We start from the raw sequence: 19,145 nt of genomic DNA on the forward strand, positions 1-19,145 counted from the left end.
TATCGCTGCGATCGGTAGAGCGAGAGCAATAATTTTGGCCCTAGACCTCCTCTGTAACTCAAAACATGTAACCAGTAAAAAATTTTAAAGCGTCGCCTATGGGGATTTTTGAGTAGCAAAGTTTGGCGCCATTCCACAAGCGCGTGCAATTTTGAAGGGTGACATGTTGGGTATCTATTTACTCGGCGTAACTTCATCTTTCACATTATGCAAAAACATTGGGCTAACTTTATTATTTTGGTTTTTGTAAAGCACAAAACTGTTTTTTTCCAAAAAAAAGCGTTAAAAAAATTGCTGCGCAAATACTGTGCGAGATAAAAAGTTGCAACGACCCCCATTGTATTCTCTAGGGTCTTTGCTAAAAAAACATATATAATGTTTTGGGGTTCTAAGTAATTTTCTAGCTAATAAATGATGATTTTTACATGTAGGAGAGAAATGTCAGAATTGGCCTGGGTGCTCCAGAACGCCTGAAGGTGCTCCCCTGCATGTTGGGCCTCTGTATGTGGCCACGCTGTGTAAAAGTCTCACACATGTGGTATCACCGTACTCGGGAGTAATAGCAGAATGTGTTTTGGGGTGTAATTTGTGGTATGCATATGCGGTCTGTGAGAAATACCCTGCTAATATGACAATTTTGTGGAAAAAAAAAAAAAGTAAAAAAAAAACCTTGATTTTGCAAAGAATTGTGGGAAAAAATGACAACTTCAAAAAACTCACCATGCATCTTTCTAAATACCTTGGAATGTCTTCTTTCCAAAAAGGGGTCATTGGGGGGTATTTGTACTTTTCTGGCATGTTAGGGTCTCAAGAAATTAGATAGGCCGTCAGTAATTCAGGTGTGATCAATTTTCAGATATTCGCACCATAGCTTTTGGACTCTATAACTTTCACAAAGACCAAATAATATCCACCGATTTGGGTTAATTTTACCAAAGATATGTAGCGGTATAAATTTTGGCCAAAATATATGAAGAAAAATTACTAATTTGCAAAATATTATAACAGAAATGAAGAAAAATGTATTTTTTTACAGATTTTTCGGTCTTTTTTTCTTTTACGGCGCAAAAAATAAAGAAACCAGCAGTGATTAAATACCACCAAAAGAAAGCTCTATTTGTGTGAAAAAAAGGACAAAAATTTCATAAAGATACAGTGTTGCATGACTGAGTAATTGTCATTCAAAATGTGAGAGCACCAAAAGCTGAAAATTGGTCTGGTTAGGAAGGGGGTTTAAGTGCCCAGTTGTCAAGTGGTTAATGAAGGTACAACGTTTAGCAATTCACATGGTTGATGAATAAAAGCGTCACATCTAAGTATGCCGGCTTCCGGGGTAAAGCTGTCCACATAGACCATCCTCAGCACCGCTGACTCTCACCGCTGTCAGCCTGCCATCGTGACCGGGAAGACTACCCTGCAGTAGAGCGTTCTGGAAGTGAGGCTTGAATGGCTTGTGGAGCGCAGCGTGGAAGGGATGACGGTGCGGAGGATGGTTTATGTGGACAGCTTTACCCCGGATGCCCGAATACTTAGATGTGTCTGTTTTAATCGTCAACCATGTGAATTGCTAAATGTTGTACCTTTATTAAATGTAACCATATTGCTACACTTAGAGGCGCCTCTCTAATCTTTTATACCCAGTTGTGACATGACGCTACTTGTATATCAAGACATCTCTTGTACATCAAGTCAAAATTTTTTTTAAAGATTTTGCTTGTCTTGCAAAATGCTCTCAAACCAAGGCTTTACTGTACTAGTAATGGTGTCGATCAGTGACATAGCGGGACTGCGATATTGCGGCGGACAATCAAACACTGACACTTTTGACAATTTGCGGGAACCAGTGACCCTAATACAATGATCAGTGCTAAAAAAAATATGCACTGTCACTGTACTAATAACACTGGCTGGGAAGGGTTAAACAAACATTGAAGCTTACTAGTCAGTGGTGAGTGCATTATTTATTTTTCTTTATGTATTTAGGCTTTTCCTTTATTTACACCTGGTGATCCCGCCAGTAACACATATCCTGTCCTGGGGTGACAACACTGTATTGTATCAACGGAGGAGCAAAGTTGTCACCCCAGGACAGGAAGTGCGTTCAATGGTAAAGGGAGAAATCTTATTTTTAGCCCCCGTTCACACCAGTGCGACTTGTCATGCGGTTTGACAGTTCCAAACCCGCATGACAAGCCGCACCCCATTGCCAGCTATGGAACCATTCATGTCGCAGCGATTATGAAAAAGGTTCCTGCGCTGCTTTTTACGGAAAATTATTTTTTTTTTTTATTGTGACTTGCATAGACTTCTGGTAAGTGACGCCGCAATGAAATCGGCAGTGCAAATCGCGCTGAACTGTGGCTTTAAAATCGCGCTGAAGTAGCGCGATTTCGAAACTGCACCGGTGTGAACCAGGGCTAAATAATGATACTGTTGCTATATATTGTGACACGTTTTAAAATGTATTCATTATTCATGCCGTTATTAAAATGTCTGTTCACTGAAATATTGATTTTTATGTGAAAAAAGGTGGATTAGGTGTTGGAAGGTGATGTTGATATCTGATATGTTTGTCCCTGTTTAGGAGGAAGAGAAGGAAGAGGATAATGAGGAATCTCCATCCCAATGGGGTGGCCCTTGTCGATGTGGTAAATTTTATAATGCTGATGAGTAGAGGAATAATTGTGTATTAATATTGTAATTCTGTAGGCTTGCCTATGAAGATTTTTTTTTACTTGCCTTATTAAGCTTAAAGTGGATGTAAACCCTGACATATACCCAGTGAAGTGAACAGCCTCAGATGATACACAGAGATGAAACAAATCTCCCTACATAAGTTTTACATGTATATCTGCTGTCTTCAGCGTTATATACGGTTCAGAAATACGTATACGATATATATAACATACGTCCTGTTAGAATTTTCTCTTCCTGATTCACCTGTAGGAGTGGATTCTTGCCAACCACTGTGAGTCAGCTGATTGGAGGAAAGGCGCACTCACCCCCCCCCCCCCCCCTCCCCAGGCAAAGACTTGCAGAGCTGTGCTGTGAATAGACCAGCTCTCTGCTAATCTATTTATAGCACACACCCTGACACAAAATTCAGCCTGGTTTTATCACAGTTGACGGAGAACTTGTCAGATGTTATCAGGCTGATAACAGAAGAATGGAGCAGGGGAAAGCCACGAGACTTAGGGCTTTGAAGAGAGATAAGTAAACACTACAGATATATGTGGCCAGCTCAAATTTCATGAATGGGGTTTACATGCACTTTAAGCCCATCTCCACACACACTTTTTTTTTTTTCCCATTTATAAGCCTGCACATATGTGATCATGTAACTGCTTGCCGACCAGCCGGCGTCATTATACGGCGGCAGGCCGTCTCTCCTGTGCAAATCGCCGTAGCTGTACAGTGGGCGGATTCGATGTCCGCCCGCCGACCTGCGATCGCCTATTACAGAGGCAGAACGGGGAACTGCCTTTGTAAGGTGACATGACAGGGATCTACTGTTCCCAGGGATCTCTGTCATGTCGCTGGCAGCCCCCCCCCCCCCACAGTTAGAACACACCTAGAAAACACGCTTAACCCCTTGATCGGCCCCCTAGTGTTAACCCCTTCCCTGCCAGTGACATTTATACAGTAATCAGTGGCTATTGTTAGCTCTGATTGCTTTATAAATGTCATTGGTCCCAAAAAAGTGTCCGATCCGTCCGCCGCAATGTCGCAGTCCGGCTAAAAATCACAGCCATTACTAGTAAAAGAATTAAAAATAATAAAAATGCCATAAATCTTTCCCCTATTTTGTAGACGCTATAACTTTTGCGCAAACCAGTCAATATACGCCTATTGCGATTTTATTTTTTCCAAAAATATGTAGAAGAATATATATCGACCTAAACTGATGAATACATTTTGGTTTTTTATATATGTATTATAGCAAAAAGTAAAAAAAAAAAAATATTTTTTTCAAAACTATAGCTCTTTGTTAATAGCACAAAAAATAAAAACCACAGAGGTGATCAAATTCCACCAAAAGAAAGCTCTATTTGTGGGAAAAAAAAGGACGTCAATTTTGTTTGGGTGCAACGTCGCACGACCGCGCAATTGTCAGTTAAATCGACAAAGTGGCGTATCGCAAAAAATGGCCTGAATGGCCACAAAAGAAGAGCACTATCTTTTACTTTTTGCTATAATAAATGTCCCAAATTTTTAATCAAAAAAACTAATTTTTTTCCTCAGTTTAGGCCGATATGTATTCTAAATATTTTACACTGCCACAGTATAATGATGGCGGCTGGTCGGCAAGTGGTTAAATAGTGAAATCCAGCACTTAGAACTCCGTCTGACTGTTTAGATGTTGAATTTTAAAAGCAGCAAACTTCTGTCAGATTAGCAAACCTGTGAGATCCGCAGGCTCGCCGCTGCTTTTAAAATTCAACATCCAACCAGCCAGACGGAGTTGTAAGTACTGTATTTCACTATATAAACTTACTTTACTGTTAAAAATAAGTGTAAAGTGCAAAACTCCGGGGGTGTAACAAAACTCTGGTGGGTGTAACAAGATGTCCGCTTTCCCCCTTCTCAGTGTATCTTTACTATGGAGGAGTGCGGGGTGTAGCAAGATGGCGGCAACGGAACGTCACTTCCGTTACAGAATCTGATGGGTCGCCAAATCTGATGGGGCAGAGGAATGACGGGATTTGTAGTTTCACCACAGCTGGAGGGCCGAGGTTGCCTACCCTTTGCCTATATACACTTTTATCTTCTCTTATATACAGTGGAGAAGTCATTTAAAGCCTGACAAGGGGGTTCTAACCCTTCGCGACTCTATGCTAGTTAAATAAAAACCATAAAAGCACTCTTTTCAATTAATCCTTCGCAAGCATAGTCTGATTGTGAAAACTGAACAGCAATCGTTTTTTTTTTCTTTCCGTCGTTGACCGTTTAGCCATAATATAATTTTTTTTAGACTTTTTGGTACTTTTTTTTTTTTTTTATCATTGACTGTCTGTCATTTTCTAGACCCTGCTGCGTCAAACCCAGCTTAGATCTCTCAGCAAATCCGACACCAAACTCCATGAAATCAAAAAGCCACGATTTGGAGACCACCGTAAGTTCACGTTTACTTGTATTTATAGGTCCTCTTTTTTCCTAGGTGATGTCATGTCCAGAATCAGAAAGCGGACCCCTCGTGCCCATCCTGTGACCCTTTTGGTACTTGTTTTGCTGTTCATGCAGAGCAAAGCAGGACATAAACTTTAGTATACCCCCCAATGAGTTGCACTGTTATTTTTACGTAAAACATGCACATCACATTTAAATCAATAATGTGAAAAGTCCTCATACAAAGTCCAATGGAGAAAACCAATAAATATATCCACTTGTGAAAACCCAGTGTAAAAAAAAAAAATCTCCTTCACCGAACACTGTTAACCGTGATTCCGTCACAGCTCGTTTACCAGAGCCCGAGACCCCACAGGTCTGCCCAAACTTGCACTACAACCGAGCTTTATTTAAATATGTATAATCTACTCACAGGAGTGGAAGTGACATATGCATGAAATAGAAACTGACACCAGCGTGATGACGTCACCGCTAGGCTCTGCCCTTACGCGTTTCATTCCACAGACCGTCTTCGGAGGGTTGCCAGTGAAGGAGATTTTTACACAGGTTTTCAGTAGCGGATATATGTATTGATTTTAATATTGAACTTTCTATGAGGACTTATCACATTTTTTTATTTAACTGTGATTTGCATGTTTTATGTAAATATAACCGCTCAACATATTGGGGGCAATATATCAGTTTTTGAGGATATCTGTGAGTGCTGCTGTTTTTTTTTTTTTTTTTTTATTTTATTATTGCACTGATCTGCACATTTTTGATTCGCATACGTTTTCCAGCACTAAGCGCAGTTTTTTGGTTTTTTAGCATTAACTTTAGTATCCAGCAGTGTTAAAGAGGAACCGCAGCCGGCTCACATCATTTGTAATAAAAACATCTTTGCCATTCTGAAGCTTCCCTCCAACCACTTTGCATATTATTTTATATATGCTGTGATTCTGTACTTGCCAAATATGCTGCAGAAATCTCCCTCCACTGAAGCCTCGCACACACGATCAGATTTTCGGACAATCGTTTGTCCGTTTTTTTGTTGCATGCTAATCTCATGTCGAAAGTGAAGAGGTTACTAAAAATATGAAAATTCTCGTAGGACAGAATACAACTTCAGAAGTGACGTCATGTGTTGAATAGTTTTGTATGTATTCTTTCGTTTCTGAGCATGTGTAGTCTTGCGCTTACAATTTTGTTTGTACGAAAACCGTACTAATTAAACGAATATCGAGCAATAAGTTCACGTACGACAAATATTTTAGTTGTACGTGAACTTAAATATTATAGTCTGCACATCCAGCTTTTGTCCGCCGAAAAACCGTAATCGGCTGTCGAAAGCACATACTACCGATCCGAAAATCGGCAGATCGTTCGCCGGACGAAATTTTACTTCCGATTTTCGTATTGTGCCAAATCTCCCTCCACTAAGTCTGGCTGCAACCATTTTAACTGTGGGCAGCCGAAGCTGCTGCCTGTTCACTTCCTGGATTTACACAGACACACAGAGGCACAGCTCTCATTGGCCCTCTTATGACTCCCCCCCCCCCCCCCCATCCTGGCAAACTCTCAGGAGAGTGATTGAGAGAGAGAGCTGTGCAGGATGTCATAAGCCTAGGCTTATTACCAGACAAGAAAAAGGAAGTGGGTTGTATAAGGTATTTACTGGCAGAAAAAAATAATTTTACTATTCCAAATTTTAATGTCCAATAAGGACAGAAAAGTTAATAGATGGAAAGATAAAAAAAATGACTGAAGGCCCGCTTTAATTTTAGTGTTTATTAGCTTTTTATTATCGTTTTTTATTTTGCTTTCCTTTCATACTGTTATCTTGACCAGTGCCCCTTAAAGAGGATCTGTACTGCGAGAAATATATAGGCTTCTTTTTATAGGTCTTGCTTAGTAAAATATTACTGTGTTGGCCAAGCTATAAAAAATTGCCCTGGAATGAGCTTGCTGCCGGTAAAGGCAGAATGTTTGTTTTGGGTGAGTGTAACCCCTAGATACCTTTTTATGACTGTCAGCTAAATAGTATACTCAGAAGGAGGTCAGCAGAGGCAGCCAACAGTAACCAAAGCCACACTTTGTATGTGTTTTAATCAGTGACGGCCCGTGCACCGTGGGCGCACGGGCGCCCCATCCATTTCAGAACGCCGGACGCATGGTGTCCTATTGCAGGGGTTGGTATTTTTTGAGGCACCTGATTAGAGGCCGAGGCTCTAATAGGCTTCAAAATAGGGTGGGCTCGGGGTGCAGAGAGTGCGCCCTGATCCCACCCAATTGTGTGACCATAGCGAATTCATTTTTGCCATTTTCACACTAACCTTCCTCCCCGCCAGTCAGGAGGCAGGATGTCAGGGGGGTGTCGTAGCCGCAAGTGGCGGGGGGGGGGGGGGGGTCGGTGAGCTCAGTGACTGCATATGATGGGCACAGTTGGTGGCATATGGGCACAGGTGGCAGCATATGGGCACAAGTGGCTGCGTATGGTGGGCACAAGTGGCTGCGTATGGTGGGCACAAGTGGCTGCGTATGGTGGGCACAAGTGGCTGCATATGGTGGGCACAAGTGGCTGCGTATGGTGGGCACAAGTGGCTGCGTATGATGGGCACAAGTGGCTGCGTATGGTGGGCACAAGTAGCTGCCTGTGATGGGCACAGTGAGGCTGCCTGTGATGGGCACAGTGAGGCTGCCTGTGATGGGCACAGTGAGGCTGCAATTGATCGGGGGGGGGGGGGGGTTCAGTATTTTTGAGTTTGTTTGCGCCCCCTAAAAAATTTTGAGCACCAGCCACCACTGGTTTTAATTGTCCTCCGTATGGGATAAAACACCAATGCCATAGGCAAGTCCTGGTATATATTTATGCCCATTATCCTGTGTGCATCATTAACATCCTTTCTTCTTTGTGCCACCAGAGCTTCGGCCTGTGAGCATGGACCCGCTATACCACTCCTCAAACTGGCAGCTCCCTGCCGCTACTGACGAAGATGCCACCTACTCCAACCTGAACTACACTCCTGAGCCCCTAAGGACCTCCTTGTACGAGTGTGTGGGCTCTCGGTCAGAGATGGATACCGTGCCAAGTGAGTCTCCAGCAGATGAAGTAACGGCTGAATACGCCGTCGTTCGCAAGGTGAAGAAGGGGCTGAACACAGGGGTGCAGCAATCCAGGAAGGAAAAGGATTCGCAGACACAGAAACCCTCGGAAGAGCCTATCCTTCCACATAGGCCGGACGACCTTGAGGTATGAGGTTCAACGAGTTTTGTCTAAAGGAGATTGTACAATCAGATTGTAAAGCATATTACCTTCAAATGTGCTTTGCCAGAGGTTCACTTTAGTCCCCTTGCCCTAACTGCTCATACTTGCCCTTAGCCCACCATTCTGCTCAGTGATGAGGAGCACAATGCCTACTTGTATAAATGCCAAAAAATATTCCCACCTGGGGTGATCTATGTACATTGCAAGGATTTTATCAAACTTTTTTGCAGATTCTTACCTTGTGTTATTCTGGATAAATAGCTGTTTGTCTGTGTCCATGCGCAAAGTGAATCTGTATGGGAGTGATTTTGTTATTAATCGGCTGCTGCACCTGCAGGGCTCTAATGAGGAAAGTGGCAGGGTCTTCATCCCTTTAGACATATGTTTTTTTGTTTTTTTTTTTTGGGAGTATCTCACCAAAAATGACCTTTTTGTTGCAGGGACTGCTTAAAATCGAATTTGTATGCAGACTCCTGCGAAAATCAGTGAGCCAATCACACAAGCAGGAAATTACATACCTGGGGGGTGTTCGGTGCACTATCTGTGTACAGAACACCTCCAGGTTGCCATATTTGTATTTTACAGAAAATTTACAGTGCTGCAGATTGAAAAGGAAAGGTTATTTTTAATACATTTTTGATCATTTCATCATTTTTTTTTTTTTCCCATGAAAGTGGAGTTACCCTTTAAAGTGGTTCTAAAGGTAGAAGGTTTTTACTTTTAAAGTGGTGTTCCACCCTAAAAAAAAAAATGCATGACTGTGCCTAAAAAAAAAATAAAAAAAAAACATTTGGAAATTTTTTTTTTAACTTACCTCTAAATGCCTATTGCTAGGGGGTCCCTCGTAGTCTGCCTCTTTCAGTGCCTGGGCTGGTGACATCACTTCCCCCTCGGCACAGGAAGGACTCGGCTCTGTTCCCTCCCACTTGTCAATCATCTGGGACCCATTACAGGTCCCTGGTGACTGAGCGGCCAATCACAGTGTGCAGCGCCGCTCGCGCATACGCAGTGGGTGCCAGGCTGTGAAGCTACAGCCCGGCGCCCACAGTTGCAATGCCGGCACCGCCGAACGGAGGGGGAGACGAGCGGGGCTTCGATCCCCCGCATCGCTAGACCCTGGGACAGGTAAGTGTCCAATTAAAAGTCAGCAGCTGCAGTATTTGTAGCTGCTGACTTTTAATTTTTTTTTTTTTTTTTTAATGGGCCCTCCTCTTTAATGCATTTTCTGCATTAACACTTTCCCACCTGGCCTATAGCAGAATGACAGCTTGGGCGGTGGCTTTACTGCGCTAAGTGGACGTCATATGACGTCCTCTCAGGAAGCGCCGCTCGTGTGGCCACGGGGCAGCGCAGCGGCGCTATCTGTCACCGGCTGTGTCCGCCGAACACAGCTAATGACTGATCAGTGTACAGGCTTGCTGCCGGTACCATGTGACCGCTGTGACCAATCGCAGCAGGTCACATGAGCGCTGTAAACAATGGATGGCTTCCTTTCATGCCATCCATTGTGTACAATTGTGTTGCTAGCTGTGATTAATCAATATGATTACGTGGTACAGACGGGGCCAATCACAGCCCATCTGTACCATGTGATTAGCTTTGACCAATCACAGCTAACCACAACAAAACAAACTGAATCAATTTCATTCAGTAAATGCTTGCTTATAGCAATGTAGTTCACTGCTATAAGCAATCATAATGTGAAAAAAAAAATACTATGGTAACATTATTTTGCTCTCGTCACAGTGTGTTGAAAAAAAAAATCGTAAAAGAAAAAAATGGAATAAAAATTGAATTTTTTTTTTTGTATTGTCACCAGTCAGTGTCCCTGATGATCACCGCCATACCAGTTGTATGATGACGCTGTACTACACTAGTGAAAGTATTGAAAAAAAAAAATTCAGAATTTTTTTTTTTCTTCTTTAACTTCATTTTCCAAAAAATTATGACAAAAAAAATTACAACTTCAAAAAACCTGCCATGAGATAGATAGATAGAGAGATAGATAGATAGATATTATATAATATATATATATTGTTATATTTGGACTTGTTTTTGGTTGCACTACACTATGTTTTGTTTAGTCCAAGATATATAAAATATATATATATATATATATATATATATATATATATATATATATATATATATATATATATATATATATACATACATACATACATACATACATATATATATATATATATATATATATATATATATATATATATATATATATATATATATATATATATATATATATATATATATATATATATATATATATATATATTATGCAACCAATAACAAGTCCAAATATAACAAAATATTTGGACTTGTTTTTGGTTGTGCTACACTATATTTAGTTTTGTTTGATCTATTGAGAGTCACGTGTGGATACACTCTAAGTGGTGTGGGCAGCAATCACATGAAGTCTATTAGTAGGCTAATTGCATTTTTATATATTGATTTCACATTATTATATTGATTGTTGCGCTGATTATATATTATTTCAATATACCTTGGACTGTCTACTTTCCAAAAAGTGGTCATGTGGGGGGGTATTTGTACTATCCTGGCATTTTCAGGCCTCAAGAAATAGGGATAGGTCTTCATGATGCATCAAGATTGATCAATTTTCAGATCTATACCATAGATTCTGGACTCTATAACTTTCCTATATACTAAATAATATAGAATTTGGGTTATTTTCACCAAAGAAATGTAACAGATACATTTTGGCCTAAATTTTATGAAGAAAGATGCAAAATTTTATAACTGAAACAAAGAAAAAAAAAACGTGCATAAACATTTTTGCTTTAAGGCCTGATTCACACCTATGCATTTTTTTTAGCACGTGTTCAGTTTTGCTGAAACACACTACAGTCCATTTAACATGGTTTCCTATGGGGGTCACGTTCACATCTGTGCATTTTATGGAAAGGACCTGGGACTTTTTTTCCGGTTTTTAGTTCCATAGACTACAATGGATCAAAAACGTGTATTGAAAAACGCAAAATAGGAGATGCAAACTGCAACCCATCCCGGCGCCTCTAACCCTGAGCGGCAGTGTTAGATCGCTCGGTTCTCACAGCTTCCTGAGCAGAGAGCTGCTGACTGTCAAAACCACTTTAAGTTATATCTGTTCTGGTACTTTTTGTTTCAGAAGGATTTATAGTGTAAAACTCGGTCATCTCCATTTTCTTTGCTGCTTTAGTAATCGCAACACAGTAGCATAATAGAGTTTAAACATGTATTGTACTATTGCACTACCACATAAGAATAAAAGGAGGCTGCTAAAAGAAGAAAAAGGCTTTTCTTCGCTTTTTAATAATATTTAATGTTTATAATAAATTCAGTTAAAATGTGCAATAGCATTACAGCCAATAGAGTTTACTTTTTTTTTTAAATTATATTTTAACCACTTGGCCTCCAGAAGATTTACTCCCCTTCATGACCAGGACATTTTTTTGCTATACGGCACTGCGTTACTTTAACTGACAATTGAGCGGTCATGCAATTAAGTTGATATAATTTTTTCCCCCCACAAATAGAGCTTTCTTTTGGTGATATTTGATCACCTCTGCGTTTTTTTTTTTATTTTTTGTGCTCTCAACAATTTTGGAAAAAAAACAATATTTTTTACTTTCTGTTATAAAACATAGCCAATAAAAAAAATAAAATTTCTTCGTAAATTTAGGCCATTATGTATTCTGTTACATATTTTTGGTAACAAAAATCCCAATAAGCATATATTGATTGGTTTGCGCAAAAAACTATGAGATATATACTGGAATTTTTTTTTTATACTAGTAATGGGGGGGGGAATCAGCGATTTATAGCGGGACTTCGATGTTGCAGCAGACAGTCTGACACTAACTGACACTTTTGACACTTTTTGGGGACCAGTGACACTAATACAGTGATCAGTGCTAAAAATATGCACTGTCACTGTACTAATGACACTGGCTGGTAAGGGGTTAAACATCTAGGGCGATCAAAGGGTTAATGTGTGCCTAACCAGTGATTTTGTGTTGACTATTTGAGGTGCTTTACTAACGGATGTGCTGGATTTTATTCACTACTTTACAGGGAAACAAAATCCAGTACATCCCCACTGACAGGGCCGCCGGCACCCGCTGATCGGCGAGGAAAAAGACAGAAAAGAGCCCATGTAAACAATGCAGAGCTCTGTTCTGTCTTTCTCCTCACCGATCAGCGAGTGCCGGCGGTCATTCATTGGCCGACTCCCGCTGATCGACTTCCACTTCCCCTACCTGGAAGTGCCGGATCACATACTAGGTACGTGATCCGGCACAGGAGAGCCACTGTGCCACCGTATAACAGTGTTATGTGGTCAGCAAGTGGTCAAACATGTATTTTACTATTGCACTACCACATAAGAATAAATAAAGGGGCATCTACTAAGCTGCTGAAAAACGAAATAAATAAGAAAAAGGCTTTTTTTTTCTTAGGCTCCATGTACACTGGATGTTAAAATAACGTTATAAAAACGCCAATAGCTTTGCAATGAGTCTTTAAATGTTTTTTAATGTTTTTGTAATAGCGTTTATTAGCGGTTTTTATCTTTTTTCCTCGTGTTTTTTTTTTTTTTTTAAGACAAAAATGTAAAAAAAACGCTGGTGAGCCACGTTTTTGAGCGTTTATGCACGTTTTAACGTTTTTAAATGTTTTTTGTGGTCAGAAAAACAGCTCATGAACGCGATTTTAGGGCATTCAGACAACAGCCCATAAACTCCACTGCTGAAAAATCTCCAAAAACGTCCATGTGTGCATGGACACATAGGATAACATAGAGGAGAGTTTATGGGCTGTTAGAAAAGTCGCCCAAACTCCCAAAAAATGGCCGTTTATAAGCTTCAGTGTGCATGGAGCCTTAATATTTATTGTTGGTAATGTATTCAGGTAATATGTGCAATAGCATTACAGCCTACAGACTATACAGTTTTTTTTTTCTTATATTTTAAAGTTGCACGTCTGTTTGTCAAAAAACAATATTTTTTTTTTTTATCAAACTTGTTTTTTATGTATAAAGACGTTATATATCACAATGGCTAAATCTGTGTCTGCAGTGCATGTTTAAACAGTTGTAAAGCCTTAAAGTGATTGTAAAGTCTTGTTTAAAAAAAAAAATGAAAAAAATAACCAACATGTTATACTTACCTGCTCTGTGTAGTGGTTTTACACAGAGAAGCCCAGATCCTCCTCTTCTCGGGTCCCTCTTCGCTGCTCCTGGCCCCTCCCTCCTGTCGAGTGCCCCCACAGCAAGCAGCTTGCTATGGCGGCACCTGTGCGAGCTGCAGCTCTGTGTGTCCATTCAGATACGAAGCTGCCATTCTGCTCGGCCCCCTCCCTCTCCTGATTGGCTAACTGACTTTGATTGACAGCCACGGGAGCCAATGTCGCCGCTGCTGTGTCTCAGCCAATCAGGAGGGACAGTCTCGGACGATTGAGGGACTCATGGACATCGCTGGACAGAGGTGGGGCTCAGGTAAGTAATTAGGGGGTCAAGCCAGAGGGAGGGAGTACAGGGATTATGGCGGTGCCAAGAGAAACACCGGATACTCGATTTTAAAGTTAAAATTAATTTTTATTATTGAACAAAAATCGTTAAAACTGGACATCAAAATCACAAAAACATGGTGTGCTTAATTACTAAAATCATTTCTGTAGCAAGCTTCACGTAACTTGGCCTGAAAAGCGTAGCGGCCAGTTCAGTGGGTAGGTATTTTAGATGCCCGACATGTTTCTCCAGTGATGGCTTCCTCAGGGACAGATATTTGATACCTAAAGCGCTACAGTGCACTCTATAGAGAGAAATATAACAATCAATACACATTCTAAGACAGATGATACATTAGATACAAAGAAGATATATATGTACACATGTTTACGAGCCGTCAGGGTAGACCATCCCCCACCATCCAAAATAAGCCCCAAGAGCCTCCCCATACCAACAGATGACAGTGAACCCCCAACCAAGCCATCTAAGGATGGATAATATGTACCTGCAAATCACCAGGGATAGGTGCCACACGCCTCCAGAGCAGGGCCTCAAACAAAGATCACAATGGGTAGCTGCAGGGAGCAATGGGAAAGGCCTGGCAGAGTTTATATCTAAAAAGTACAATTATTTGTAGATAAATTCTTTATGATGGATTCTTGAAAGGTCTTATGACCCCCCATCAATTGAAGAAAACGAAACAAAATGTAGGACTAACATAGTCTCTAGATTTGTACTTACAGAAAATACTGTTTATAATGAGTGACAGGACCCCGATAGGCCGCCAGTGTTGAAGGCAGTTCAACAACTGTGGGGCAAGTATCTCTACAAAATTAATAGAGAAAAGAGGGTTTGTGTGGCATATGATATCTAAAAAGTAGTGCAGTTGCAAGTTGCAGACTGTGTTAACAGATGACACAGACCGGAAGTAAGCAGAGTTAGTTTGACACTCACCAATAAGTAAATATGGAATGAAATAGTAGGCTGAGAAGGGACCTACAACCGGTTGGAGCGCCAGATGAGGCAAGCTAAAGGACAAGAGACACTGTCAGCATGGAGTAAATGGGTCATTGGGAAAGATAAAACAGCTACTTCAGGCACAGGCGGTAAATGAAGATACCTACCGGACCGGATGGCAGTGAGTGCAACGGTGTCCTGTGAATCCCTGGCGTGTGTAGTGGCTTGGGATGCCAGCGTTCTTATGCCCCCCACACACGAGCAGCGTCTGACGTCACCGCACGTGTGAGCGGACGAGAAGAAGCCACTGCACATGCGCCGCTCGCAATTCCGTCCGGGCCTACAAGGTCCAGAGAGCATTGCGGTGGTGTCTATGGTGACGTGTAAACACATCACAGACAACCCGCAGTATCCAAACGCCGCAACTAGCAGCGCGATACCTGGGAGATGGAGCCGATCTCCAGTGTGCTGTGGCTGGGGCGGGCAGAGGAAAAACCAATGCCCTTGGGTGTCCATACAGCTAAGATGTATCTAATATGAGAGGCTAGAAGCACTGAGCACGGTGTGCACCCACCACTGTGAAGTACAGGGGCCCGCGGGCAATTAAGGCCCAACGGGTGGTAAGAGGACATGGAGGGGGGTAGGGGGGGGGGGGAGGAGGGGAGAGACTTTCAAATTATTGGGATGAGGTGCCGTATCACACTGAGGGCCGCCCAGCCACATAGTAATTAGGGGGTTGCAGGGGAGGCTGCTACACACAGAAGGTTTTTTTTATCTTAATGCATAGAATGCATTGAGATAAAAAACCTTCTGCCTTTACAACTCCTTTAAGGTTTTTGACCTTAATGCATTCTATGTCTGTGTCCAGTGTGCTCCTGTTCCTTTAAGGGGGCCTGGGCTGCCTCTAGGCTCACCTGCCCCACATCTATCCATTCCATGCATGTGCTTCCACTGTGGAGACACTTATAAATTTGTAGTGTTAGGACTGCAAGCAACACAGGGTGCCGTGATGAGGCCTTGCAGCTTTCACATGCGTTTGCAAATGTGTGCTAACTAAACCCCTGCTTTTAACAGATGGTTAGACGGGTTAATTTGGTTGGTCAGCAGACTGGTTGGTGAGTTGAGCTATGGAATTGTTTTTGTCTTGCATGTTTATGGCCCTCCATGTGCTCCTTGCCGTGAAGGCCAGTTATAGGTGGGGGCAGTGGCCAGTTTTTTGTCCATGCAGATAGTGTCTGGGTCAGGATTAGAACCATGGACCCCCGGTTAACAACTAAGCATCTGTGCTGCCCATATGCGGCCTCTGTTTTTTATGACCCGGGGGATAAATCAGTGATGCACACAAAGTGCTTCGGAGGTGAAGCAGGCATCTTGGGGCGCACTGAATGGAGCCATTTAACCGACCAGCATGTCTTTGGGTTGTAGGAGGAAACTCACACAAACACAGGGAGAACATGCAGACTCCATGCAGACAGTATCCTGGTCAGGATATGAACCAAACACCCCAGTGCTGCAAGGCAGAAGTGCTAACTACTAAGCCTCTGTACTGCCCGATGTTACATCACCTATAAATGGAAGTTCCGCTTTTCTTCCTCTTCCTCCTTCGGCTTTACATTTCCTAAAGGACCTGGAGATACAGGTCCATATTGTAGAGTTATGAATCTTTCATATTCTGTCCTGTAGGGGGAGTTTGTATGAACTGTTCTCATTTCACCAACCCTACAAATTAACTATCTATGCCTCCCCCAAGTTCATTAAATTCTTCCTCTTTAATATTCTGTCCTGTAGGGGGAGACTCTGAACGGTTCTCATTCCACCCACCCGACCCATGAAACTTCCATATCTTATCCACATTCTCTTTGAGTCATGATATTCTTAAGTGACCTAGAGATGCAGATCCTTTTTGTAGAGTGACCTGGAGCTACAGAGTCCTTTAGCTGTTGTAGGCCTCAGTGGTCACTACGCCAATATTGGTGATGTCCTTCGTGTGGAATGGGTCAAATACGTGTGCTCTGGTCTGTATAGTGTCTCTACTCCATGGATAAGCTCTGTCTTATGTAATGACAGACATGGTCCATCTTATGGACATGAGCTAGCCATGGGTTTGACCTGAAATGTAGACAGGACAACTCAGTTGAATGTGGAAGCCTGGCTCTTCATAGATGGTAGAGAGTCTATTCCCAGTATGGTGGATTGGGCAACAATGATAGTCCATCATCATTGTCTATGATTGTCTGTGGAGCTGTTACCAGCTCCACCTACCGTGCCCAGGTCTGCTGGCCAGTCTCCACTGTTATCTGTATCTGAATAGGGACCACTTGAATGGGGCACCAGCGCTACGTTTTTAACGCTCACCTAAAAGGTAGTTCCTCGTTTGCAGCCATATTTGGATGACACCTACTTTATATCTGTTACATGTTCTCATTCACAGAGTAAAACTGAAAAAAAGCATTTTAAAGTTTGCTGCTCACCTTCAAAGAGGGAAGCGCATGCGAACAAAGAAGAAAAGAAACGTGGCCTCACAAATCTGATACCAGAACCCCAACCAGCAAGCAGCCTGGCAGGCCAGGAAAGGGGGAGTTAACCTTCACCCCTCTCCACTTCTGAGCCATACTGGACCACATGCCCTCAACATGGGGAGTGGACCTTGCAAAGGGGGACCCCCCTCCCCCCTGACAAGGAACCTCCCCATGTCAAGGGCATGTGGCCTGGTATGGGCAAGGAGAAGAGGGGGGTGCATGCTCACCCCCCCCCCCCCCCCCCCCCGTCCTGGCCTGCCGGGATGCATGCTCAGGAGGGAGTCTGGTAGCCATGTTTTTATTTTTTATTTTTTTCATTTTTTCCATGGTGAGCAGCAATTTTTACAATTTTCTTAAAGCTATGCTATGTGAATGGGAACACGTAACAAATATAAAGTAGGTGTAAAAAATGTGGCTGACAAATTGAAAATACCTTTTAGGTGAGCTCAGTAGATGAAGCGTTGGTGCAGAGACCTGTCTTGATACAGCCGTACCTGGTACCTGGGAGGGCTGACGGGAAGACTCTTCAGTTGTTGGAATGGCAGCCGCCACCAATGTAGCACCCTGTGTTGTTAAAGCCATATCGGGCCACTGGGGGGACTGATTAGAAGACCCTCCGGTACTGCAGTGGCAGCCGCCACCAGTGTAGGGACATGTGTTGGTACAGTCGTACCTGGTCCCTAGGAGGGTATATCAGACTTTTTGTTGAGTCTTCTTCTGGGAACAGTCAATTGTCTTGTTTGACCAACTACATTGATAGTTGGTGATTCAGAAGCTTCAGAAAGGGAAATAGAGGGCTGATGTTAATGCTAATATTCCTGCTGGGTTAGTATGGGTGTAATATTCCTGCTGGGGGGAGTATGGGTGTAATAGTCCTGCTGGGGGGAGTATGGGTGTAATATTCCTGCTGGGGGGGGTATGGGTGTAATATTCCTGCTGGGAAGAGTATGGGTGTAATATTCCTGCTAGGGGGGCATGGGTGTAATATTCCTGCGGGGGGGGGTGATATGGGTGTAATATTCCTGCTTGGGGGGTATGGGTGTAATATTCCTGCTTGGGGGGTATGGGTGTAATATTCCTGCTTGGGGGGGGTATGGGTGTAATATTACTGCTTGGGGGGTATGGGTGTAATATTCCTGCTGGAGGGAGTATGGGTGTAATATTCCTGCTGGAGGGAGTATGGGTGTAATATTCCTGCTGGAGGGAGTATGGGTGTAATATTCCTGCTGGAGGGAGTATGGGTGTAATATTCCTGCTGGAGGTTATGGGTGTAATTTTCCTGCTGGGGGGTATGGGTGTAATTTTCCTGCTGGGGGGGTATGTGTGTAATATTCCTGCTGGGAGGTATGGCTGTAATATTCCTGCTGGGGGAGTATAGGTGTAATATTCCTGCTGGAGGGAGTATGGGTGTAATATTCCTGCTGGGGGGAGTATGGGTGTAATATTCCTGCTGGGGGGTGTGGATGTAATATTCCTGCTGGGGGGGGGGATATAGGTGTAATATTCCTGCTGGGGGGAATATGGGTGTAATATTCCTGCTGGAGGGAATATAGGTGTAATATTCCTACTGGGGGGAGTATGGGTGTAATATTCCTGCTGGGGGGAATATGGGTGTAATATTTCTGCTGAAGTAGATATGGGTGTAATATTCCTGCTGGGGGGAGTATGGGTGTAATATTCCTGCTGGGTTCACCTTCTGGGGGAACATTTTCTTCCTCAAACATTCCACACATTCGCTTCATTCTTTATTCCTAATATATACTCCCCGTTGACC

The 19,145-nt window shown here is 42.5% G+C and overlaps 1 protein-coding gene across 3 annotated transcripts in view; it reads left to right on the forward strand.

Annotated features, from left to right (window-relative positions):
• The window catches only part of LIME1 (Lck interacting transmembrane adaptor 1), a 50,948-nt gene that overhangs the window by 13,584 nt on the left and 18,219 nt on the right, over positions 1–19,145 (forward strand). For all 3 annotated transcript variants that reach the window (XM_073607375.1, XM_073607377.1, XM_073607378.1), the window contains 3 exons: positions 2,585–2,648; positions 5,026–5,113; positions 8,028–8,356. In XM_073607375.1, the coding sequence (XP_073463476.1) occupies positions 2,585–2,648; positions 5,026–5,113; positions 8,028–8,356 (481 nt within the window). The remainder of the gene's footprint in view (positions 1–2,584; positions 2,649–5,025; positions 5,114–8,027; positions 8,357–19,145) is intronic.

Source organism: Aquarana catesbeiana, linkage group LG12 (genome assembly GCF_042186555.1).
Source record: "Aquarana catesbeiana isolate 2022-GZ linkage group LG12, ASM4218655v1, whole genome shotgun sequence".
Classification (NCBI taxonomy): domain Eukaryota; kingdom Metazoa; phylum Chordata; class Amphibia; order Anura; family Ranidae; genus Aquarana; species Aquarana catesbeiana.